The following is an 18,213-nucleotide window of genomic DNA, read 5'->3' on the forward strand; positions in this document are numbered from 1 at the left end:
ATAACACAATCCAGTGGCTGGAAGTTGAAACTAGACAAATTCAGACTGGAAATAAGATGTAAATTTGTTACAGTGAGGGCAATTAACCATTGGAACAATTTACCAAGGCTCCTGGTAGATTCTCCACTGCTGGCAATATTTAAATCAAGACTGCATGTTTGTCTAAATAAAGATCTGCTCTAGGAATTATTTTGAGGAAGTTCTATGGCCTGTGTTATACAGGAGGTCAGACTAGATGATCACAATGATCCTATTCTGGCCTGGGAATCTATGAATCTTTACACAACTACTTTCCACAGTAGAAAAACTCTTAAATAGAAATAATAGTTGTTTTGAAACAACATAATGTTTCATAGAATAAATACTTCCTCAGGAAAAGAAGTTATGCATCTTGTTTTATCTAAACAAGTTTGGCGAGGTACTCTTCCAGTCTCGAGCAATCATTTTTTTCAGAGCTACTCTGAGCATACTGCAGACATCTGTGGTAGTGCAGAAATGTGGTCTTATGCTATTAATATCCAGCAATTAATTCTTTGAATGCAGCAGGATGTCTAGGCTTGTGCTTTCCTGATTTTGATTTATACCAATGTTTTAAAACTCTTACACTGCACAGTTCCACTGCCTGTTTCAAAAGGTCCCCATTGACTTTCACCAGATCGCTTCAAGCAACTTTGTCATCCTTGAGTAAACTACATTCAATTGAGTGCACAGAATGTAATGTAATCTGCGGATTAAACCATTTAAGTCTGTGTGAATTGTGCCATCTTAGACCTTGTTTATACTTGTGGCAGTGTGTAGGATAGTTGTAGTTATACGTCATAGTGAAAAGTAAGCTGCATCCACACCCCCTGTAGTGTGTAGCTACCTGTGCAGTGAAAGGCTCCAGTGGGGAGAGTGCAGTGGGGAAAGGCTCCATTAGCAGAGAGGCAGCAAGACACCTCACTGCTAAAACTAGCAGTGTATACATCGTGGGGTATTGCTTGGGCATGTAGAATGCTATGTAAGTATGTACGCTAGAGTTCAGGTGTATAGAGTACTCTACTCACCATGCCTCACTCTCTACATTACTGTTTATACCTGGCTGGACACATAGTGTCTGTTCTCTGCACACCACTGTAGGTGCAGATCTGTTCTGACAGTAGTGGTCAATTCAGTTCTAATCATGTAGTCTGACATCAACACACAGCATGAGAGATTTGTGTTTAATTCCCGTTAACATTAATGGGTTTTGCTGGTGTCACTCTCATGTATAAGTTCAAGTACGTTAAGAAAACCGGCAGGCTGTGTAATGGAGGCAGGGGTCCTGGCTTTGATCAAGTAAGCACTTGATCACCTGGGTCTATTGTTTTAAGAGCAGCATGGTGTCTTGGTGTGCCCCCACCCCCCCCTTCCCCCTCAAGCTTATTCTCCCACCATTCCTGAGTTTCAGTGGTACCAGACTAGGCAGTCTGGATCAATTCATAAAACATGTTTTCCATTGTCTTTTTCTTTTTCCTCCTTATTGTGATAAGTCATTCAGCAGGTATAGAAGAGATGAGCCTGAAGGATATCCTGACTGAGGTCACTGATAGATGGAGAGCCATTGTTGGGTATAGAGGGGTAGATACCAGACAGCAGAAGATAACTGTTATGGGTCTCTACATTTTCCCAGCTAAGAGTGTATGAAAATATGAACAGTCTCACAATCACAATTGCTTCATGACCCTTGGTGAGTACATGGAGGGGCCTTTTTACCTGTGTAGCTGTGGGGGGGTGAGAGGGGTCTGATGACTTTTGAGATAGGGTAATAAAGACTGCTAAACTGATTACAGGCAGTCATAATCCTTAATGACATATTGATGATGAGGATGTCCCAGGACAAGAGAAGCGAGCTGCTTGAAAAGGCTGGCAGTCAGCTAGGGCCGTATACTGCTGGGCTAAACATAGCAATGACCCCCATTCTCACACAAGAGATCAATGCAGACTGGCACAGGAAGGGGGGAGAAATGGAGCAGCTCTGCTTAGATTTGTACAGGCAAAGATTAAGTACTATTTTCTGAAAAATTTGAAAAATTGTGAAATTGTGCCAGGAGACCACCAGCCTGTGTGTACTAAGATCGATGGCCTTCTCTGCAAGTGGCAGATTATTGCTTTGCTCACCCGTTAGTGTGTGTCATGAGTGTACCACACACTTTCTCTGTCTTTCTTCAGTGTGATGCAGGTAACTGTAGTTAAAAATAATTTCAAATGCTTTATGAGTATTACCATTATATTTCATTTTTACTGGTTCCCAGCAAGGCACATTTTTCTTTTCCTATTTGTTGAGCTGTTACCTAGTACTGTCATTTCATGCTCTTAAAATAAAGTGCCTAGTACAAAAAAGAATGCCTGTGTCCCACATATGGCTGCCATTTTTAGAGGGGTGAGAGGGAGGACAGTGAGGGGAGAAACCCATGTTTCGGGGGCAAAAATGGCCTGCGTTATTGGGGCAGGTCAAATAAATTATACCTATTCTTTCCCCAGTGTTTTCTTGGCTTGTTGGCTCCTACTAGGACTCAAAGAGCACCCGGCTCTTGGTCGCGTCAACATCTACATCCTCGTCCTCAATGTTTTCCTCAGTTGCCAGTTTTTGATAAACACAGGTTGCAAGGTATCCACTTGTTTTGGCGGGAAGGTGAAGGGATTCCAGCTCAGTATACCGTCAAGCTGTTCATAATAGGAGCATGTCTTGTGGGCAACACTAGACTTTAGGTTTTGCTCCTTCGCTGCTGTTCCTTCTCCTTTGCTCGCCATTAGCTGTCATCTCTGCTGTACACCCAGATGTTGTATCCTTGGGGGGCAGCAGTTTTAGGAAGAAATCACTGGAGACACAGAGAGCTGTAAACCTTGAAGCAGCCATTTATTGCCACACACAGAACTAACCAATAGCCAGCCAAAACTGGCTGGGCTATCCCCTAATAATCTAATTCAGTTGCCATAGCAACACAAGATTCTTTTAGCATGACAACCAAATACACAACACCAGACCTCCATGCTTTTTGCAATTTCCTGGTACACATCTTTATTCCTGCAGGAATTCTGCAGTGGTGACAGGACATGTTCCTCTAAAGGTTGAGGAAATCTAGAGTTTCTTTCCTAGACTATGCAGAAGCATGAGGGTGAGCTGGTGCTGAAGCCATACCTGTGCACGTGTGGTTGTGGAGGTGAGCTAGCAGGAAAAGAAGGCATTTACAAAACTTACTGAGGATTTTAAATGGGAGGTGTGGTTCCAGTCACTGTGATACATGGGCAGCAGGGTTCAAAAATTCAACCAGAACAGTCACTGCTGCGGGGCAGTTGCATTGTGGACTTGTGGCTGGAGGATGCTTGCGCTGGTACAGATATTTTGTCATCCATATTGGTAGAGGGCTCATATCACTTGGGGAAACTTGTTTAACTTTGCCAGCAAAAGTTGAGGGCTTTGTCAGCATGACTCAAAACTGAGTATAGATGCATATAAGGCTCTGCTGACAAAAAGACAAATTTTGCTGGTAAAACTTGGTAGCATAGGCCAAGCCTAAGATATTTAAGTTCCTTATTCAGCTTTGTAACTGTAGTTCTTTGCCAGCCAAGTATTGGGTTCTGTAGTATTTGATTAGAGCTGTTTAATTTTATATCCATAGCTTATTTTGAGTTATCACTTTTTCTGTTAAAATATCTAAAGAAAAATATAAGGATACCTAACTGAGACTTAAAGCTGGTAGTTTGAATAGCTTCTGATGGCACTTTGCAGAGACAATGAGCTCTTCTTGGGAGGCATAGCCAACCGCAGTTAACAGCTTGAGGGTATATGCTGGGGAAGGAGGAGAATACATTACACCACCAGATAATGTTTAGCTGGCAAGAGACATTGTGACCCAGTGAGACTTCTTGGTGATCCGAAATATCTAAAACCCAGATTTATCTATGAATGCAGAAGGGCCTGAACAGCTTTTGGCTCTCTATGTGTTTATTGAATAATTCCAAATGAACATATGTTTAAACAAAACAAATATTAAATTATTTCCTCCTTTGCTTTTCAAGTCTTGGGTACTGACTTTATATAGTCTCTGAAACAGTGAATTGATGTTCCAAACACATGAAACGGTGCAGAGAGTACAAGATTGTTTCTTACATTATATTAGGTGTTGGTTGTTAGAACTATGTGTCATTCCCAGTTTTGTCTTGATAAACTATATTTTGGAAGGCAAATGATTCGAAATTCATGAAAAGTTTTCCAATGAAAAAAAATGGATTTTGCCTCTAAAAATGATGACATTTTGTGCCTAAACCACACTCCCACCTCTCCTATTCCCTATGGGAAATCTGGGGCACTGCACGTAGTGGAGGAGTGCTCCAAGGTAGTACAGAGAATCTTGTTTCTTAGATGTCTGGCTTGTGCACCATGCTCACATGCTCAGGGTCACACTGATAGCCAGACTTTAGGTCAGGCAAGAATTTTCTCCCAGGTCAGATTAGCAGAGATCTGGGGGAATGTGGGAGGGTGAAGGGCTGCCATCTTCTGCATCCTGAAGGTGAATTGCTTGCTAGAATCCTCTGTGCATATCTCAGCTACTCAATACCCTGCCATTCCAGGAGCCATGAGCACTCTTGGTACCTTGAACTCTAATTTTCTCTGCCTGTGGCACACAAAGTTTTAGTCTCCTGAAGTCTGATATGCTTTAGTTTAACTGAAGTCATTGGATTTCATATTGGGTGAAAAGTAATGGTCAGTGTTATTCCTGAGGTCAGGCTAAACTCTGTGAAATCATGAAACTTTTTTATTATTGTCTGTTAGTCATAAAAAGGACTTTAATATTCTCATCACTTCCTTTTTAATACAGAATAAAGTTTTAATTCACAAATTAAATGAATTTAATTATGCTGTCAGAATTCTGTGCTGTCAGAATTCTGTCATATGTGCTGTCAGAATTCTGTCAAACATGTGAGCATATAATAAATATAAGGAAATAGGGTCAAAAATGGCAAGAGAAAAAGGAAAAAATGTGTCAAATCTGAAGACAGAACAATTATCTGTAAGATATGCATAATGCTGTTATCTCTTCTCATGAAGTAAAATTGCATTTTCCTATGAAATACAAATTATATATATGTGCTTGTGATTACAATTTCCAAAAACATTTTAAAGCCCATTTCACTAATATGGAATTATTACTCTCTTTCAATATGATATAGCTATAATAATTTTGTGCCTTTCATATTTAAACACTGTGATAGATCCAGGCCAGTTGGGAACAGCAGAGTAGTAGAAGGGAGATATACTGGCCACTGGATAAACAGTTTTCTGTTCCCTGAATGACCAGAGCAGGGGCTGCTCCAGGCTAATGAGAATACCTGACTCCAATTAACCTGCTAAGAGGCAGGTGAGGCTGTTAAACACCTGACTCTAATTAGGGCCCCTCTGATGCTATAAAAGGACTCACTCCAGTCATGCCAAGGGGGAGTCAGAGGAGGGGAAGTGCATGTGAGAAGCTGGGAGCAAGAGGCACAAGAAACTGAGAGTGAGTAGGCGTACTGCTGGAGGATTGCAAAGTACAAGCATTATCAGACACCACGAGGAAGGTCCTGTGGTGAGGATAAAGAAGGTGTTGGGAGGAGGCCATGGGGAAGTAGCCCAGGGAGTTATAGCTGTTGTGCAACTGTACCAGGAGGCACTCTAGACAGCTGCAGTCCACAGGGCCCTGGGCTGGAACCCAGAGTAGAGGATGAGCCCTGGTTCCCCCCAAACCTCCCAACTCCTGATCAAACACAGGAGGAACTTACCTGGACTGTGGCTTCTACCAGAGGGGAAGGTCTCTGGGCGGTTTCCCAACCCACAGGGTGAATCTGTGAGATGAGCAAATCCTCCAATAAGCGCACGACCCGCCAAGGTAGAGAAGGAATTTTGTCACAACAACAAATGTCTACACAGTTCATCAGTTTTCCTGTCTTACTTTTTAGATCCTATTAGTAATCATACTGCTTAATATCTACATGGCACTTTTTCATCTGCAAAGTGCCTTACAAATATTTTTTTAAAATCTGCTCTTTCGTGCTCTACCAAAAGATCCGATAGTGTCTGAGCACTTTTGAACAGTTTTTTTTAATTTCATTAAAAAGTGTTCTCTGTGCTTATTTACAGTTTCCTCTCAGCACAAGTCTATTTTTCTTAAACTTTCCACATCCATTTTGCCTGGAGTCACGAGTACATCATGTGTTCATTGTAGTTCAGAATTTAATAGACAGGCTCTTTACTGTACAGACAAATTCACTTTTTTTACAACCTTTTCTGCATACAGTATGTGACAGTTTCGAATGAATAAATTTGTAAAGTTGCCAGCAATTCTGGCACTCAAAAGAAACCACTGTGTTGCATGAAGTCTGTCTGTGTGGAAAACTAACGATTTGTACCTTATAGTTTGTATATCACTAAGCCTGAGAGGATGAGAAGATACTATATGCCAGAACTCTGTTTCAAATGAGAAACATATATACCAACTGATTAATTTTCTTTCTATTAAAATTCAGTCTCGAATTCAACACCAGAGGTATCGAGTTGCTGTGACTCATGTTGTTTTAAAGGGTGGCTGTGGACAGGAGTGCTAGAATAATCTGTACAGTGGGGTTGCTGAGAGCCAATGAACCAATCTGTAAATGCTGTATATAATGGAAACCACTTCAAGGCAGGGGTGCAGCATTTACCCCCAGCACCCCAGTTCCAGCATCTATGGCTATGGACTGTGCACATTTGTTCAAGCAGTAAAAAATTAGATGGCCAAAGTGGTTTCATGTCTACAAATACAAATATGTTCACCACTGTTATGTCAGTGCTCGCTTATTGTGTGGCTAGAACAGTCAAGTGAAACTGGCATTTAGATAAATTTGTGGTACTTTGATGGTTCCTTTATTTCCTTGCATTTTTCATTGTGTGATTAATGATTAACATTTGGGGCCACATCCTTACTCATGCAGTAACCCCAGTGATTTTAAACGAACTAGCTTTTAAATTATTTGGAAGTTGTGGAGAGGATTCATTTTACTGGCTCTTAATAGCAATCATTAAGGATAGGAAAACTTCCAAACTGAGGAGGCCTTGTTTGTTTCAGATGCCTTTCTGAATTTACATATGCATACTTTTCTGAAGAACTCACCCCTTTACTCTACAAATTTAATTTGAAATCTTGTGAGAACAGACTTTCTTGTAAGAAATCCAGTATATCTTGTTTTTGGCAGAGTCACATATATTGTGATGATATCCTTTCACTCAATGTTTCCAGTCTAGTTGAAGCCAGAAATGGTAGAGCCAAACTAGTACATATATAAGCCAAGTATACGGAAAGTTTTTTAACCTCAAAGATCCATTCTGACTTTTGGGTGAAGGTTCAGATAAGTTCTTGCTTTATCTGAACTAGCCTGCGCATCCCTATATATGATCCTTTATATACCTCAGTGTCACTACAGATTTCTTTTTAAAGGCTATTGATACTCAGGCTCTCTGTGCTAAGAATCGGCAAGGAGGCAATGGAAACTGACACTTTTGTCTTCTGTTATGGAGATGAATAAATGGATGACTTTACTTTTATTTAATTTTGAAATTTTAAATTGGCCAGTGCTTGAGATGTCAGGGACATTTGTATATGAAGTTTGATGTTAGTGCAAACTATAGTTTGTCATATTTTGAGGCACAATTTAAAAAATCCCCAAACCCTGGATTCCCAGACCCAAATTTTTGAAAAGAACATTTAAAAATCATTCTTCTTTAAATCTTTGAAAAGTCACCTCTTGGAAAAGAGAGAAAAATGAATGATCCTTTGCAGAATTAATGTGTCAAATTTGGTGAAGAAATTCAGTAATTAAATGTTTTTGAAAGAGGGGTTTCAAATCCTGCAGTAAGAGTAAAGCTCAATATAATTTATAGATTAGCTCAAAGTGCCTATATAATGCATGTTTATATTTCCTTACGTACACATGGGAGCAGTTGTTGGAGGTCTTAATTTTTCTTCCCTAGGCCAAAAAAACTGCACCTCAAGTGTATATATGTATCTGGAAGTAAAATGAAATGGCTTATATCCAGCATTTGAAGTACTTCTGTGATTTATTGGCCCTAACTGAACTAACAGTGCTATCTTGAATTCTGAATATTTTTTTATCTGGTGAAGCTATCATCTGTGGTGGTGGCATTTATCCAGTCCTTCAATGCAACACCCAATAAATTGTTTGAAATCCATTTCTACATCTGTGAACAAGACAAAATACGTAATTTAAAAATAGGGGAATGCATTTCACTATAACTTTTTGAAGCGCTTTCCTAAAGCTGTAGTTCATACACTCCAAGCTCAGTGTTCTTAAGCAGAAATGTTGCTTGGTTTATATAAACTATGCTTCTGAAGTGAGTTATATGGACATGTTTCTACTATAGTCTTGGCTCTGTAAAATTTTTCTTGCCCTGCAGGCTCAGTTCCACTAAATATCATTGAATGTCATCTCTGAAAAGATTTTTCAGCAAGAGAAGAGAAGTGTAGCTGTCCAAAAAGAGCCAGGTTTCTGCCTGATGCCAGGCTTTTAAATGGTAAGGGTGTTATTTTCACCATAACAATACCCTAACACCCTAATAATGGTATCAGTTTGTGGTTTTGTTTTTAGTTTAGAACAAAACCAAACCATCAGTTGATCAATTGTTTAAAATGTGATGTACAGCTCTTTGCTCAATTTCACCTTCTCAAATCTGAGAGGCCAGAAGAAAATGACTTCTGGGTACAGCATTTAGGACAGAAAAAATTGACATTCATAGTCACTAAATTGGAGGCATTGTATGTTGGGATGCTGGTGTACAGCACCATACAACAGCAATGCCCTAATTCACAGCAAAGCGCTACAGGTATAAACTCCTGAGGAGATCTGCACAGAGAGGGTTCTCTACACACTGATCAAGGAGGCATAGTTCGACCCCATGTTTGTGAGACCACGTTTAACTCCTACAGCTGCAACAGTGCAAAACAAAACCTCCTTGCCTCTGGTGCGCTCAATGCCCACACTGCTCCAGGTCCCGCCCCCAGTCCACCCCTTCTCCCAAGCCTCCACCCAGCCTTGCCTCTTCCTGCCCCTGCTCCAGCCAAGGCCCTATCCCTACTCCACCCCTGCCCCAAAACAGCTGATCCATGGTGGGCGAGAGGCACTGGGACGGACGGAAAGACGTTGATCAACAGGGCTGCCAGCTGGGTGGGGGAGGGTGGAGCTGGCTGCAGGTGGGTGCCTATAAACAAAACTTCCCAAAGACATCAAATCCTGTCTCACTTCTCTGTTCTTTGCCTTCTTGTCACAATAAATATCTTCAGAACTTATCTGGATTTTGTTCGTATTAAAATATTTTATTAGCGTCTTTCTTTTTATGAGTTTTACATAGTTGTATGTGTAAATATCTTAGTGGTTTTTATAGCACATTAATGAGCCAGTTAGGATTTTGGTAACAAGAAATACATTTGCAATTTGAATTTACAGAAGTTGCAACTAAATGTATTCATAGAATGACTTGCAGTATGGTATGTGGCATCTACTGTATGTAGCCCTTGTAATTTCATCTGAAAGATTGTTTATCTGGCCTATTGAGAGCAAGCAATAGCATCTAAATTCATCAATGTGGATTACTCATTGTATAAGGAGAGATCCAAAGATGGAGGAGAGGGAACACACAAGGACAAGCAGATTAAAAAAATGTAATGTAGGACTTCAAGAATTGACATAGGAACGTAAGATTTAGAAAAATGGGCAGCGGAGAATGGGGGAAGGAATCAGGCACAGACATCTGATTAGTCTCCAGTCTGGTCCAAATTTAGTGGCAGATAATCCAGATAATCTCACTGTCCTTGGCTCTGCAAGAGAATTTTCATAAAACCGAATTAGTAATAAACAGTTTTTCCACAGTGTTTGGCACAAACAAGGTTCGTAACAACATCAATTTTTCCAACTTTTTTAAGCACGTGTTTACTGTGAACTAAGCAAGAAAAAAATACTTCACTCTGCTCTGGTTCCAGTGTGTAGAGTCCCTCTTGCATGCAGTCATATAGATTTTTGTCAGAAAGTTTTTATACGTAATGGGCAGTGATGCCACAGCCCACTCTTTTCAGGCCATCATTGGAGGTACCAGAGAGCTCAAAATGAGAAGATCGTTTTAGAGGATTTTTTACTCCTTTTCATGAGATCGTACTGTTCTTGGCTTCTTCTTCTACTGTTCTTGCTTTTCATGTGTTGATGCCCTAAATACCACTTTAAGTGTCAAGTTTAAGTCTTTTCACTGTTAACTTTATATGAACTAAATCCAGGCATGTTAGATCAAATGTGTGGCCAGTTAGACTTCACATATACATTAATGTACACTTGTCATGCTTACAGGATGAGCTGTGTTTTGGACTGTATTTTGTCCCTCTTGAGTGCACCCCACTGTTGACAAGCCTAGCTTCCTGCACCTGTCACTTTGAGAGGGACCCCCATGGTCCAACTACTTTGGGACTGGATCTCTGCGCAACAGCCCCTACTCTTTCCCAACTGTATTAACACAATAGGCCCAACAGAGTTTGACGCCTTTCAGCCCTTTTACTCTGGGAAGCTGATTAGTGACACGAAAAAACAGTTTTTCAAAACAAAGTATTATTTATTCCTTCACCCAAGGGAACATAGCATACAGAGCAAAGGGAAAAAACAGCAGGAGGATTAAATGCGTGATTCTTTCCTGCACCTTAATCTTTCCTCTGCAGCTTTTGTAACATTCCCTCAGCTGAATACATGCCCTTTCTGGCTGGGAGAGACAGACTGTGACTCTCCCAGTGTGTGTGTGTCTGTCAGCATGTTGACAACCCACTCACTTCCTTCCTACTTAGCCCCAGCATCTTTAAGTTTTTAGTATATGATCCTTGGTTTGGCCTGGGAAAAGAAACCACGAGAAACTGTTCTTGTTAACAATGTTGTTCCTTCAAGGGCCTTTGGTATCCTTATCTTTGTCATTACTTTGTTTCCTGTTAATTCCTTCTTTCAGCCTTTTTTTTTTTTTAATTTAACTCTGTGAAGCTAGGCAGGATAAAATCACACAGGCAAACTGAGGTTCACCTGATATTTATTTAAAAAATAGCTATTTCCTTGATTCTCCACAACAATATATTTGGGATGCTTGTTGGGGAATACTCTATATGTTATACAAATATCTGGCTAGGTAAATCTTTGTAAAGCAAATGTTTTCAGTCCCTAATAAATTATAGCAATTTGAAAATCACTTTCACTATTTCATTTTGTTTTTTGTTTATAAAGCTATAGAATTAGGAATGTGTCAAAGTATAATATTTTATCACTTGTTATAGGTAAAAGAAAGAATAGTATTTTCTTCACATTAAAGTTGACTGTAAATGTAATGTTATTAACAATAATATGGACTTAAATATCCTGTATTTATTGTCACTGAATTTTCACGCTGATTTGGTTTGGAGAATATTTCAAATTAGAATTTTCATCTTTTATTTCATGTTTAGCTGGTATCTGAAGCAGGTGTCGAAATCACCTAGACAGTCATATCTGCTTCTGGCAAATGGATTTGAAAACCACTTTTTAAATTTGCTTTGCTGAAAATGATAGTATAGTATTGTATAGGAAGTTATCTAAAATAAAATGATTTGTAATGATGTTTTTTAACAGTTTTTCAGTTAACAATATTTTTCCGGGATGTTGGTAATATGGACATAGGTAAATACAAAGGCAGACTCCTTTTTTGGAGGCTGTAGTTTATTACTGTCTTGAAATGCAGTTCATTATTATAAAAAGACACTCTTTTTCTTAGTTCCCTATTGACTAGATCCTCTGCAGGTCAGATTTCCAATATGTAATATTGTTGGAGCTAATTTTCTTTTGTTCTGTGTGTTTTTGCCTGATCATAAATATTAAATCTCAGTGTAAGATACCTCTATAGTAAAATATTTAGAAAAAAATGAAGTTTTGGGAATTCTGTTCCTTACAGTTTGACCTTAATAATCCAGAGAAAAATATGACAAATCATACTTGGCTGAAAAAAATATTTCTATTGTTTCTTACAATGGAAAGTTATTTAAAAAAACATATAAACTAATAAAAAAGCAAAAGACAAAGCATAAAATTACTACCTAAGAGAAAGTTTTCTTTGAGTCAAAGCAGTAGTTTTAAACCACACTGTATATTAAAATACACACACACACACACGCACGCACCCATCACAATTGCTTTGGTACCTAATTAAATCCATCAAGTAGTTTTGACAATTTACTCTGCTTGTCCTAGAGAGGAGTTGTTGTTTTTTTAAGGACGCTGCTCCAATTTTACAGTAAGAAAAGCTTTCACTTTTAAAAACAAATACTTTTATTCTCCCATTTTGTTCTGTTGGGAAGTTTTTTTTATGTTAAAGCAGTAGGAAAAAATACTTTGATAAAACATAAAATTACTAAATTATTTAGAGAGAAATTCACTGCATTTTTCAAAGATCATATACAGATCAGTGTCCTTGAGTTTGGGGGGTGAGAGTAGGAGGAGAAGTGTGTGTTTGAACTAGTAACTAAAATAAATCACAATAAACTTTGGTAGAGAAGCAGTACAATAGGGGAAAAACAGAGCTTGAAGTGATCTATTTTTAAATGTCTTTCAGTGTGCTGATGACTATATTTGAGAGGACCAAAAAGTGTACAGTATCATAGGAGGTGAAACGTTAGAGACATTTGTATCGAAGGGCCTGATCTTGCAAATATTTATACTACTAAGTGTAGTTCTAAAAACTGACAAAATGGGATTACTTACAGTAAAAAGCAAAGTTTGCTAGTGTTTGCAGTGTTAAGTTCTTAGTTCACTTTCCCTGGCTTTGTACATTTTTATAGAGAAAAGGAGATTTACTCAAAAACTGTCCTTTTGTTCACTTTTGACAGCACTTGATATATAGTCAATTTAAGTCTGAGCCTTTTAATTTTATTTGTGTGAGCCTTTCAGTAGTGACTGGAAGGGGAAGTGGTTTTGATGTTGTCGTTTTTTGTTAAGCTCATCACTATCTGATTACTTCGCAGAGATGTTTGAATGATCACACATTTTGTATTTTTTTACCACAATCATTACTATAATACAGGTGACTGCCTTAGAGTGTTTGTAACACTCTGCATCCATTTAATTTCATAGCATAAAAACCAAAGTTTTCATAATATGAAAGTTTAATTTTTCTTCATTGTTTAGATTTTTTAAAAATGCCTGTCATTTGTACTTATCACAACAAAATCTCTTTAATACCCCTTTGGGTCCAAAGGTTGATTTTACTACCTGTAGGTTAAATTGCCTTTTTAAAAATAATATGGCATTTTAAATCTTTAAATAAAAATTGTACACTTGAAGGTGGGGGATTTATGTTTGTAAAGAGAGCAATTGTTAGCGAGGAGTACTTTTAATACTCTAGTATTGCTTTTTAAGAAAGAAGGAATTTCAATTTTCCTGTAAAGAGTTTAGGAAAGGGGAGTTTTTTGAGACGTTGCATAGTGTTCAAATTGTTCTCTAATTTCTCAGTATGTTAAATGTATACTGTGTATCTGTGAGAGTTAGCACTAAATACAATGCATGTGACATGAAATCTGAAACCATTTTAACCAGATATTTCTAATTAAACATTGTAAATAGTATAAATTGAATAATTTTAATTTTTTAATAAAAAAGTGTTGAATAATGTCCAAAAGTACAGTACTGGTTTTAAGATAAAACCAGCAAAGAGTAAAGCCAACAAACAATTAAACAATGAACACAAAATTAATATTAGTGAACATAAAAAGAAAACCAGCTGAAGTTGATGTTAATAACAATGTATAGTCAATACAAATGGATGAAAGTAAAAAATTTTTAAAAGGCCAATTCAAAAGCACCAATTAAAAAAATTAAATGCAGAAAGGAATCAGAAGTTTTGTATATAGGCAAAGGATTTGTTTTTAATGCAGCCAGGTAACATTCATTTACAGTTAGACTGAATTACTTGGATCCACATATCTTCCTGTATTCTGGTGGAGGGAAGGTGAAAGGAGGTAATTTACTTTAGCCCTTAAAAGGCTGCAGATTTCTTCCCACCAGCTCTGTGAGATAGCACATAGGGAAGGCGGAGCATTGGTGCTTTCCTTTCCCCACCCATTTGGTCCCTGGAAGGAGCATCTGGTGTTCAGATGCTGTGCTCCCCCCGAACCTGGTTCCAGATACAAGAGTCTGAAAGCACGGATGCTGCTTAAGGCTGAGAGAGAGGGTCTTACATGTTTGCATTAATGCAAGTTACAATCTAGACCTTAGTTAGCAAACTGCATGTTTGATGTATTCTGAGTAATTATTCATGAAATGTGCTTCACAGAAGTAAAATCCTTTACATTTCCTAAATTTGATTAAATCTAGGAATTTTCATAGATGAACAAAAGAATTTTGGAACTCAGAGACCTTTAAAATTCTCCTCTCTTTTAGTATGCAGTATATCTGCATAAAGTGTGTCACATCCTTATCTAATACCTAATTATACATAGTTTTTACATGGTGTTTTTTGTTTTTCCACAGTCTCAGTTTGAACTCCAGATCTTTCATATTCGTGGAGAGCATGCTGTATCGAACACAAAGCTTGAGGAAACCATTGCAAATCTCAAGAATGAACTAGAAAACAAATTAAATAGAAGAAATGAGGAAGTAAAGGATGTCTGTGTATCCACTGAAGATGATAACCCACCAAAGACTTACAGAAATGTATATATACAAACTGACAGAGAAACCTTCATAAAGCCTAGTAAAGAGGAAAATATACCAGTGAAGAATAACCAGATGGTACCTAAAAAGCTTAATATTTCTTCCTTAAATCGTAGTATTTCTGCCCCAAATGACAATAAGGAACTGTGTCACTGTACACAAATTTCAGAAAGTCTCGCATCTTGTGAACAGAAACCAATGTCAGTATCTCTAACACCACCACCACCACCACCACCACCTCCTCTTCCTGAACCTTCACTACCAGCTTTAGTTTCACCATCACCTCCCTTGTTACCAGATTTGGCATCCACTCCATTGACATCCCAATTTGGATCTGGGCCACTGCCACTTCCTTCAGGTTGTGGGAATCCTCCACCACCGCCACTGCTACCGCCCCCACCACCACCACTCCCAGGTTTCGGGCCTTCTGGTCCACCTCCCCTGCCTGGCTCTGGGCCTCCTCCTCCACCACCACCTCCTGGGTTCTTTTTCAATAGCATTCTGTCTTCAAACCAAGGTCCTCGAAAGCCTGCCATTGAACCGAACTGTCCCATGAAGCCTTTGTACTGGACTAGGATACAAATCAAAGACAGCAGGTAAAAAGTTATTTTATTTGGATTTATAGGTATAATTTATGTATTGTGAGGATGCCATGTACAGTATTTAAGGGTTTTGGTTTTTTAAAAAAGACAGCAAAGAAGCGTTAAAGATTGAGCCAAAAAAACAAAACAAAACAAAAAACAGGAATATGAAAGGAAAAAGAGTTATTTTAAAAATAATCAGAAGATAGGCCAAGCTTTAGAAAGCACAACAATAGATAATAAGCAGTGACTTTTAAAATGGAAAACTATAATTAAAATTTGTAGAGGTTTAAAATTAGTAGGTCATAGGCAAGATTGACAAATATAGCAAATAGGCACAGAGTAAAATAAAAAGCGGAGAATGTGTATCCAGTATTGCTTCAAAGAGTTTGTCTATTATTGCTTGACTGTCTTGTAATTTTAGATTGCAGGATCTTTAGGGCAAGGAGTATGTTGTCCTCTATGGTCCCAATCCTGCAGCTAGTTACCTATGTTTAACTTCTGTGAATAGTTCTGTGGGAGTCCAAGGGAGTATGGTTAAGTATATGCATAATTGTTTGAAGGATCGCTGGGATGCCAACTGGCCTGGGAGTCTGGAAGCCCTGGGGCAGTCCACATAGGGCTGCAACTCCAAGGCAATCTGCCTAGTGAGTCTGGCTTCTCAGATTCTGGAAGCCTGGGGTTCCCAGTAAGTAGCCTGCCAGGTGGTTGTCAAAAGTTCATCAAACCTGACATGTTTCCATGAAAAATTTTATAATGGTGAATTGGCATTTTCCTCACCAGCTCTTCTTACAGTACCGCTCAGTGAAAAGACAGAGAGACATAGACATTTCTGCTTTTCAGAGTTCATTTTCTGAAGATTTCTCTCAAGTTCTGCTATGTTCTCTGACATTTCTTGTGGTTAATTACAGTAGCAAAGAATTCTAAGTGACTTCTGATTTGGAGCAAAGTATTTCTAGCTCAATCAGAAGTTGCAGGAATTAAAGTGAAATTATATGGCTATATTATTTAGTAGGTGAAATTAGATGATCACTGTGGTTCTTTCTGGCCTTAAAAATCTATGATTTTGGATCAGGCATGTAGGCATATCAGTGCAGTAGCACAGAAAGGATACTCTCTAATCTTTGATGTATACATTACAATAAAAGGTGTATTTCTGAGGTACATATTATACAAAAATATATTTACTTTTAAAAAATATTTTGGTTTTATTAATTTTAAAATCGTATGAATGATCTTTAGTTTTTAAGGTGCCACCAGACTCCTCGTTTTTGTGGATACAGACTAGCACGGCTACCCTTCTGATGAATGATCTGTTACAGTAGAATGAACATCTGATTAGGTTGTTAAAATGTGCTTAAATCTGAAAGTATTTTATTTATTTAAACCTTGTTCAGTTTATTCTGATGAGAGTGTCATTTCATTTTTTTGGTGAGGCCTCTGAGGGAATCAGTAATTCTACAATTTTATTTCCAGTATAACACAAATAATATAATTTGGGATCATCAGTGTGAAATATCAGCTAGAAAAATGAAGTGTTTAATAAAAAGTCAGTTCACTTTACAGTGAAAAGGATTTCTAACATAAAGGGAACAAAATATTTTGGAATGGAGAGTTTCATATTTTTTGGACTACATTCCCAAAATTAAACATACGTATTCGGTATCGTGTAGTGTGTGTGAATGGTGCTGAGAAATAGATGCTAGTACTTTTGTGATCATCTAGTCTGACCTTTTCCATGCACAGGCCATAGAACCTCATCCAGTGATTTCTGCATCAGGCCCATAACTTCTGTTTGAGCTACACTATATCTTTTAGAAAAATATCCAGTCTTGATATCCAATTACAAAAATACTGGCAGGCCCACTGGAAAGAGGGTAAATGAATCACAAAGGGATAGAAAATAATCATTTGCATTCTTTTAGCTTATTCTTCCCCCCATGGATATATATTAAATTCTGTTACATATTGCACCTAATCAGATTAATCATTTGATGACGGCAGCCACGTGCATATGCAGTTTTTTCCCCTCACTGCAATTGCACCTCATTTCATGACTGTTAATAATACCATTGCCTGTTAGTGACACCTGCTGGAAGAAATAGACTCAGGATTTCAAGTTTATTAATAGAAGTTAAGAATAGTCTGAGGATAATTTTATCCCACTTCCTTCCTTAAATATTGCAGTTTCAGAACTAAAGCAATTCAGTACTGAAGTGCTCAATTTGTTGTGCTATGTATTTGATTTCCAAACTTTGGATAAAGCCAGGAGAGTTGTACTCACACATCCCTATTTTTAAACACTAATGAGGGTGAGTTCTGCATGCACCAAGTCATTCTTGGAGGATGCGTGAAAGTAAAACTACATTCCCTCTTTAAAACTTACTGTGTATTAAGGGGGTCAGAATGCTAGTAGACCCCCATTCCAGTTCCTCAAACTAGTAGTAATGTGAATAGAAAGCGCATAGCCATTTTCATTTCATCTGAAATGAACTGAATCTCACTGATAAGATAAATAACCCAAAACTTTTTCCTTGAGGTTCAGAAAAGTTTGGCCAACTATTTTTATTACTTTTTATTTGCATAGTGCATTTCCTTGTTCTAAGCAGATGAGCCAGAATAACACAAGGCTGCTGTTGCAGTATTTCTATCCATATAAGGATATGTCTACACAGCGTCTGGGAACGTGCTTCCCAGCACAGGTAGGCAGACACATGCTAGCTCTGCTTGACCTAATGTGCTAAAAATAGCAGTGTAGCTGGGGGTATCATAGGCAGTGACTTGGGCTAACTGCCCAAGTACGTAGCCAGGGGGACCAGGAAGGTTTGTACTCAGATGTCTAGCCTGAGCTACTGCCTATTCTACCATCAGCTACACTGCTATT

The 18,213-nt window shown here is 38.3% G+C and overlaps 1 protein-coding gene across 5 annotated transcripts in view; it reads left to right on the forward strand.

Moving 5' to 3' along the window:
- The window catches only part of FMN1 (formin 1), a 362,805-nt gene that overhangs the window by 186,863 nt on the left and 157,729 nt on the right, over positions 1-18,213 (forward strand). For all 5 annotated transcript variants that reach the window (XM_050954781.1, XM_050954785.1, XM_050954782.1 and 2 more), the window contains one exon: positions 14,566-15,344. In XM_050954781.1, the coding sequence (XP_050810738.1) occupies positions 14,566-15,344 (779 nt within the window). The remainder of the gene's footprint in view (positions 1-14,565; positions 15,345-18,213) is intronic.

This window comes from Gopherus flavomarginatus, chromosome 5 (genome assembly GCF_025201925.1).
Source record: "Gopherus flavomarginatus isolate rGopFla2 chromosome 5, rGopFla2.mat.asm, whole genome shotgun sequence".
NCBI lineage: Eukaryota > Metazoa > Chordata > Testudines > Testudinidae > Gopherus > Gopherus flavomarginatus.